The following is a 9,044-nucleotide window of genomic DNA, read 5'->3' as shown; positions in this document are numbered from 1 at the left end:
GTATATATAGATATATATTCATTTTAACATCACAGCATCTGTTCAATGATGTTTTATCCACAGCATTGAAAATTCTGTCAAAACAGTTGACGCTTTAGCAAAGTGCAGAATCTAAAATGTAGACAACACCCGAGTGGACACCGATTCATTGTTTGCTGCCCCCTGTAGGATAGGAGTAGCAGCGGCTACCATACATCAAACTGCTTTACCCTGCCCTCTAGTGTTATCAGCTAGCATTTACAGCTAAATCAGTTGCGGACTGCGTTCGCACAGGCAGCCCAAGTCTGATATTGTTTTCCATTGGTCTTTTGACCAATAACATCAGATCTTTCCACATCAGATGTTTTTCAGAGCTGATCGGATTGGTCAAAAGACCCTTTTTTTTTTTTTTTAAGAACAGAATTGGGCTGCCTATGTAAACACAGCCCTTTAGGCACAGACCAAGGGTAAGCCCCAAATCCTAACCAATGGGAGTGAAAAACGCTGAACTGACTTTAGATCACAACGTACACATAAATACACATTGAAGGGAAGAGTTAGAACATGAGTACCATAAAGAGGCAACATCTGTATTTGAAGTGTGGAGCATCAGGTGGTATATTTGGACACAGAACAGCCACATTCAACACAAAAGGGAACATTCAATGGCATTGGGAACTATCGTAGTGATATATGAGGAAACACATTGGGAATGTTTACACAGTTCACCTGCACTGTACCATGACAACATTCAAAACTGATCATTGACAATCTTTCCCACAGTGAAATAGCACACTAATTAAAAATATCTTAAATGTTGTCCATTAAGTAATGGTTTTAAAACAATGATGATCATATTTGTATAACTATGGCACTTATATACCAAGTCCTAGACTTTTCTAATGAGAATCATGAATGTTGAGTTGATGAACGGGATCCTTCCCAGTGGTTTCAGTCGGCCTTCTTGAAGAGTTGCCTGGCGACCACATCTCCAACTCTCATCTCCTAGAGGGCAAAAAAAGGACGGGTTGAGAAGAGGGTGGAGAAAGAGAAAAGAGGGAGGAGTTTGGGTGGGTGAGCGTGACAGTGAGTGTCTGCTTGGGAAAAGATCATTAATGGACTCAGTCACAATAAAAACGCTGTGCTCTTTTCTCTCCGGACTCTGTAATCCTATCTCTCCTCTTCCTCTCTCCTTATCTCCACCCCCCCCCCCCCCCCCCACACACATGTACTTCCCCGCTCTCAATCCCACTCCCCCTCGCACCCCTCCCTCCACCTCTTCTTGTGTTACTCACCAAATCCACCCTTTACTGCCTGATCCCCAGTGGTATTTATTTCCAAACTTCTCTTTCGGATTTGAACAAAATATCAATGAGGTATTGTTTTCTATTAGAAGCATTTGGGAGCTGTTTAATAAAACAATGCTGATTGTTTGAAATCGTAATCAGCATTTGCATGTAATCACAAGCAAAAACAGATTGCCCAACTAAAGTCCATCTGAAGCACAGGCCTAAACAGAAGCTTGTGATTCTCCTCCCAATCCCTTCACTATGAAGAGTCGTACTGAAGTCTGTATTTAGCTCATTAAAATGGTAACAAACAATAACCTTTCCTTATTCTTCCTGTTCCTGTTCATTCCTTCACCCTGAAGACTTAAATGTTTTCCTCTGTTTCTTTCTCCTCTTTCGGGCCCCACACATTTCTTTCCCATGTACAAGCAACACATAAGGAGGCTGGAGGGCCATACACCCCCTCTTTTTTTTTAGAAGGACCTCATTTGTTCTCACACAAACACACGCACGGACACGTGCACGCATACAACGTAGGCAGTGAATAACTTCCATTACCAAATCTGATTTGCATATCCCCCACTTTCAAAATGGTATATCAATCCCAGCATCTTCTTTCCTCCCAAATCTTTCCTGCTTTCCTCCCTTGCTCTGGCCTTGTGTTCACCTCTATTCCTATTCCCTTCCATACCTTATCCCTCTCTGTTCATCCATCCCTCCCTCCATTCTCACCAGGTGTAGCTTGTCTCCCTCCAGCCAGTGTGTCCATCCTCTTCCCTCCTTCTCTCCTCTCTGAACACACACCAGCTTATCACCCTCCCAGTCCACTGTGGTCTAAAAACAGAGAAAAACTGAGCTAACACACACCAGCTTATCACCCACCCAGCCCACTGTGGTTAACACACACACACCCTTGTACCACTCTCAGTTTGGCACAGTCTGAAAACAAGCAACAGGGGGTGGTTATGACAGGAAAACAACAGGAGGCACACACACACACACACACACACACACACACACACACACACACACACACACACACACACACACACACACACACACACACACACACACACACACACACACACACACACACACACACACACACACACACACACACACACACACACACACACACACACACACACACACACACACACACACACACACACACACACACACAGCTGGAAAATAGTCTATTCACCCAAACAAAGCAAAGTAGTATGACAAGTACACCTATATGAAGTCAATTAGAGAGAATTTGTACAAGTCTGAACAAGCCATGAAACAGACAAACATAAGGAAAACATCACCAGATAACAGAAATACATTTAGCCACTGTCTTTACTAACAGCACATGATGAAGAACACAGAGACCACCCACCCAATCATACATGTAGAACTGTAAACACACCTGACAGACTCGTCCATCCACAGGTCCCAGGTCCTCGGTGAAGACCTGACCCAGTTTGAAATCCATATCAAAGTCCTTAAAGGTGGTGAGTGTGCGGATCTTCATACTGCCCGTGGCCGGGTCGTGGACTATCTGTTTAGTGGGCTTCAACATACACACTATCTTCCGCAAGGCAAAATTAATATCTGACGGAGAGAGAGAGGGAGAGAATTAATCAACCAAACATAACACCTTGCCATTCTAGTAATGAGGTAGTGTATCTGAGGCAACATCTCTGACCTACAGCTGTGTCTGTCCTTTTACATCTCCTGTTAATGTTTCCAGATATCACACACGCACAGACAGAGGCACACACACACCCCTGTCTGTGTCCAGGGTCATTTACAGGCTAAGGCGCCATGATGATCTATCACTCGGCTCTGGGAATGGAGACGGCAAACCTTTCGATGAGTCACTACCCCTCAAATTAATCTCAAAGCAGTAGGCAAACAAAGGGAAAAAATATGTTAATTTCAGTAAAAATCTAATGAATTAATCGTGTTAAATTAAAATGAAAGGAGGCAAGTTGCAGAGGTACAGTAAGCTCTTAAAACGTGTCATTTTACAACTACACGAATTGGACACTTTTTAACAATAACGCATTTGTAGCTAATATTTGTGGTAACAGACAAAGACATTACGATTCATATAATCTTACCCAAAGCTGCTAGGTAGTTCTCGAAGTTATCTTGAGACACCATGTGAAATGTTCCTGTGTAATTTGGTTTAGACATCTTTTAGCCTTTAGTTTTGCAGAGGAACTCAACAAAGAAAACTAACCCACAGTGTTGCCTCTTCTCTACAGATACTCTCTTTCTCTGCTCTTTTCACTGCTCTCACCACTACCGCATTGTTTGATAATAATAACGCTTATGCAACCTGTGAGCTAACCTTCTGTCTGCTAGTGTCAGTCGGATGGTATGCGGCTTTACGCAAAACTGCAACTCGATAAAGGAATGATTGCTGGAATGTTTTAGAGCGGAGGTCGTATCCACAACGACTGTCCTCTGCTCCCTTCACTCCTTCAATTCCCGGGTATCGATTCCCTGATGCAAACGTTGCACAACCCTTTAAAATCACTATTCGCTCCCTCTGCTCTCGTAAACTCCTCCCTACGGAGCTTTATGCAAACAGCTTTTGTTCCACTAATCCTCTTCCTAAAATGGGAACTGGGTAGGTATGTGCCCTTTCCGCGTTAATTAAACGCTATTCTCTCCATCTCTCTATTTACAATGGCTTTATTGGCATGGGAAACATATGCTTACATTGCCAAAACGTGAAAAACATTCAACAAAAGTGAAATAAGCAATCAGAAATTAACAGTAAACATTACACACACAAAAGTGTTCAAAGTTTCTCTCGCTCTCCTTCACTATCGCTGTTTGGAGAGCAGACTGTGTTCTGTACCACATACGGAGAAGAGGGAGGCGGGGGAAAGTTCATTCATCTCGCTCAAAGTTTTAATCTCACTCCTGGCAGCCACTTGGGGTCGTCGGCCCAGTGATGTTTCCAATGTAAGTCTATAAACATAATAGCTCATTATAGAGATATGTCTTATCCAAAACTTTCATTGGAATGACAGAGTGGCTGTGTGTCCCCGCTGTGCTAGATCCCGTGGTCATGGCATTTTATTATATTCATTGCAGAATATTCCATAGGCTTTGCATCCATGGAAACAATACACTTGTGATGAAGAAAGAAATTAATGCTTAAATCTATTACCATTTGCATGGGTGCAGAATGGTTCCATGGTTCACGGCTATCAGTACTTTGCTTTATAATCTTCATTATATCACAAACATCAACTTTATCACTTGATATCAAAAAACACTAAGATAAATCTTTTAAAATAAAAATGTAATATCAAATTCAATATTAAATCATCAGGACACAGCTCTCTCATCCTCTATCTTTTTCTCACGGAGCCACTCTTCTTCTCCTCTGACTTCTGCTTCTTCACATCTTTCTTTCCTTTGGTTAGGTTTTCATACAATTCACGTTCCTTGTTTCTAAAAGAGAGACAGTACAAGAGAGAGGACATAATGTTAGAAACCTGCAGCTTCAAATAGCTGAGAGATACAAATGTAGGCTTCTTTGTGTGTAAGAAAAGGAGCACTCTTTAGATCTTCAGTTAGTAGTAGCCTACCAAACACTACCCTGACCCTACCCAACACTACCCTGGCCCTATCCTAACCCTACCCAACACTACCCTGACCCTATCATAACCCTACCAAACACTACCCTGACCCTATCATAACCCTACCAAACACTACCCTGACCCTATCCTAACCCTACCCAACACTACCCTGACCCTATCATAACCCTACCAAACACTACCCTGACCTTATCCTAACCCTACCCAACACTACCCTGACCCTATCATAACCCTACCAAACACTACCCTGACCCTACCCAACACTACCCTGACCCTATCCTATCCTAACCCTACCCAACACTACCCTGACCCTATCCTAACCCTACCAAACAGTACCCTGACCCTATCAAACACTACCCTGACCCTATCCTAACCCTACCAAACACTACCCTGACCCGACCAAACAGTACCCTGACCCTATCCTATCCGTACCAAACACTACCCTGACAGTACCCTGACCCTACCAAACACTATCCTGACAGTACCCTGACCCTACCAAACACTACCCTGACCATATCCTAACCCTACCAAACACTACCCTGAACCTACCAAACAGTACCCTGACCCTATCAAACACTACCCTGACCCTATCCTAACCCTACCAAACACTACCCTGACCCGACCAAACAGTACCCTGACCCTATCCTATCCGTACCAAACACTACCCTGACAGTACCCTGACCCTACCAAACACTACCCTGACCCTACAAAACACTACCCTGACAGTACCCTGACCCTACCAAACACTACCCTGACAGTACCCTGACCCTACCAAACACTACCATGACACTACCCTGACAGTACCCTGACCGTACCAAACACTACCCTGACCCTACCAAGCAGTGCCCTGACAGTACCCTGACCCTACCAAACACTACCCTGACAGTACCAAACACTAGCCTGACACTACCCTGACCGTACCAAACACTACCCTGACAGTACCCTGACCTTACCTAACAGTACCCTGACAGTACCCTGACTCTACCAAACAGTACCCTGACAGTACCCTGACCCTACCAAACACTACCCTGGCACTACCCTGACAGTACCAAACACTACCTTGACAGTACCAAACACTAGCCTGACAGTACCCTGACCCTAACAAACAGTGCCCTGACAGTACCCTAACCCAACCAAACACTACCCTGACACTACCCTGACCGTACCAAACACTACCCTGACAGTACCCTGACCGTACCAAACACTACCCTGACAGTACCCTGACCATACCAAACACTACCCTGAGAGTACCCTGACCATACCATCACTACCCTGACAGTACCCTGACCATACCATCACTACCCTGACTGTACCCTGACAGGTTAATAATACAAGGACAGTTCACAAATGTACAACAGGTAAAAACAGGTATGGCCTAGCTTAGGAGATAAACACTCAGAAGTGGTGACAGTGACACATTTCATACCGTACATAGCCAGCTCAGAGCTCTCCAGTGAACTCTGGATTGTAAGCTTACCCACACCATACTGGATTGTGAGTTTACCCACACCATACTGGATTGTAAGCTTACCCACACCATACTGGATTGTGAGCTTACCCACACCATACTGGATTGTAAGCTTACCCACACCATACTGGATTGTAAGCTTACCCACACCATACTGGATTGTAAGCTTACCCACACCATACGGGATTGTGAGTTTACCCACACCATACTGGATTGTGAGTTTACCCACACCATACTGGATTATAAGCTTACCCACACCATACTGGATTGTAAGATTACCCACACCATACTGGATTGTGAGCTTAAATACACCATACTGGATTGTAAGCTTACCCACACCATACTGGATTGTGAGTTTACCTACACCATACTGGATTGTGAGTTTACCTACACCATACTGGATTGTGAGCTTACCTACACCATACTGGATTGTGAGCTTACCTACACCATACTGGATTGTGAGTTTACCTACACCATACTGGATTGTGAGCTTACCTACACCATACTGGATTGTGAGTTTACCTACACCATACTGGATTGTGAGTTTACCTACACCATACTGGATTGTGAGCTTACCTACACCATACTGGATTGTGAGCTTACCTACACCATACTGGATTGTGAGCTTACCTACACCATACTGGATTGTGAGTTTACCTACACCATACTGGATTGTGAGCTTACCTACACCATACTGGATTGTGAGTTTACCTACATGTTTGAGTGGCCGTAGCCTTGGCCAGGCAGGCACTCGAGGCCAGCGGGGAAGCCATTCTACTGTACTTAGATAAATGGATGAACCAACCAACCGTTTTTCCAACACAACTTAGGGGCGGCAGCGTAGCCTAGTGGTTAGAGCGTTGGACTAGTAACCGGAAGGTTGAAAGTTCAAACCCCCGAGCTGACAAGGTACAAATCTGTCGTTCTGCACCTGAACAACTGTTCCTAGGCCGTCATTGAACATAAGAATTTGTTCTTAACTGACTTGCCTAGTTAAATAAAGGTAAAATAAAAAAGGGCAGTGAGCTACCCGTGTCAAGCCAGTGCCAGACTCACACTGTGGTGTATTATACTGTACTAGAGACGGGTGTTATACTGTGGTGTATTATACTGTACTAGAGACGGGTTACACTGTGGTGCATTATACTGTACTAGAGACGGGTGTTATACTGTGGTGTATTATACTGGACTAGAGACGGGTGTTATACTGTGGTGTATTATACTGGACTAGAGACGGGTTACACTGTGGTGCATTATACTGTACTAGAGACGGGTTACACTGTGGTGCATTATACTGTACTAGAGACGGGTTACACTGTGGTGCATTATACTGTACTAGAGATGGGTGTTATACTGTGGTGTATTATACTGGACTAGAGACGGGTGTTATACTGTGGTGTATTATACTGGACTAGAGACGGGTTACACTGTGGTGCATTATACTGTACTAGAGACGGGTTACACTGTGGTGCATTATACTGTACTAGAGACGGGTTACACTGTGGTGCATTATACTGTACTAGAGACGGGTGTTATACTGTGGTGTATTATACTGTACTAGAGACTGTGGTGTACTATACTGTACTAGAGACGGGTGTTATACTGTGGTGTATTATACTGTACTAGAGACTGTGGTGTACTATGCTGTACTAGAGACTGTGGTGTACTATGCTGTACTAGAGACGGGTGTTATACTGTGGTGTATTATACTGTACTAGAGACTGTGGTCTCTCTCTCTTTTCCGTCTCTCTCTACGTAACCTCTCTCTCTTCCGTCTCTCTCTACCTAACCTCTCTCTCTCTCTTCCGTCTCTCTCTACCTAACCTCCTCTCTGTGTGTGTGTGTGTCTCTTACACTGTGTAGCCTGCGCCAGAGAACTTTGACCCAATGTGGTTTTGAGGAGAGGTGGGAATATGCACGGAACTCCAATGGCATGTGCACAGACACACACTGCACAAACTCACTTGGAGACCTTGCGGCTGGCAGGCTGGTGTTTGAACTGCAAATTTCCATACTCTGTCTCAGCTCCCTAGAAATGGGAGAAGAGGACAGTGAGTGTTAGACTTGATGGGTGGTATAAGGTGAGTCAATGTGCAGAGTTAAGTCATAGTCTTATTAACAATTTCCCAGAAATGTAGCTATTTCCGTTAATTTCAACCTCTCACTGTCAGTGTTCATATTTTACAAAGCAGTCTATGATAAAATATCTGTTTGGAGGACAAAAGAACATGCACCACAACAGTGAAAAGTATATCTTGACACAGATCCCTCTGTGTCAGCTGATATCTGAGTCTCTCTCTGCTGTCTTGTTGTTGTTATTTTCTGGAATGTTGTTTTTCAACACAGTTTGTCAATAGACATATACTGTAGCCAGTGCACTTGGGAGAGGAGAACAATATACATTTGAATCCATATTACCCATATTCCTCTCTCCCTTCTATTGCAACCCCACCCCCCCTTTCCCTCACCTTGTTGTAGGTCTTGGAGGCCTCTATGTACTCGGAGACGGCCAGGTAGATGAACTTGTACTGGGCTTCAGTCTGCACCATGCCTGACCGCTGGTCTCTCACCATCTGGATGCTCTTCTGGATGTCTATGTCACAGTCCAGACCTATGGACAACCAGGAAGTTAGAATCACAATCCACAACAAAAACATTGTCATTCTACAGTGATGACAGGCATTACAAGGATCATGGGAC

The 9,044-nt window shown here is 44.1% G+C and overlaps 2 protein-coding genes across 10 annotated transcripts in view; both read right to left on the bottom strand.

Moving 5' to 3' along the window:
* Positions 1-536: 536 nt before the first annotated feature.
* LOC109906386 (retinol-binding protein 1) lies at positions 537-3,832 on the bottom strand. The gene is made up of 4 exons (XM_031787206.1): positions 3,380-3,832; positions 2,683-2,867; positions 2,001-2,102; positions 537-984 (listed from the first exon to the last, which is right to left on the bottom strand). The coding sequence occupies exons 1-4, from the start codon at positions 3,453-3,455 to the stop codon at positions 931-933; spliced, it is 417 nt and encodes a 138-aa protein (XP_031643066.1). The 5' UTR covers positions 3,456-3,832; the 3' UTR covers positions 537-930.
* Positions 3,833-3,941: 109 nt separating this feature from the next.
* Positions 3,942-9,044, bottom strand: part of LOC109900589 (tyrosine-protein phosphatase non-receptor type 6) — a 32,304-nt gene continuing 27,201 nt past the window's right edge. For all 9 annotated transcript variants that reach the window (XM_031787197.1, XM_031787195.1, XM_031787196.1 and 6 more), the window contains 3 exons: positions 8,813-8,955; positions 8,309-8,373; positions 3,942-4,730 (listed from right to left, as the gene is read on the bottom strand). In XM_031787197.1, coding sequence (XP_031643057.1) covers positions 4,628-4,730; positions 8,309-8,373; positions 8,813-8,955 — 311 coding nt within the window. In that variant the 3' untranslated portion in view covers positions 3,942-4,627. The remainder of the gene's footprint in view (positions 4,731-8,308; positions 8,374-8,812; positions 8,956-9,044) is intronic.

The sequence above is a fragment of the Oncorhynchus kisutch genome, linkage group LG13 (genome assembly GCF_002021735.2).
Source record: "Oncorhynchus kisutch isolate 150728-3 linkage group LG13, Okis_V2, whole genome shotgun sequence".
NCBI lineage: Eukaryota > Metazoa > Chordata > Actinopteri > Salmoniformes > Salmonidae > Oncorhynchus > Oncorhynchus kisutch.
The sequence above is the reverse complement of the archived record's forward strand: the minus strand, read 5'-3'. Positions and strand labels throughout refer to the sequence as shown.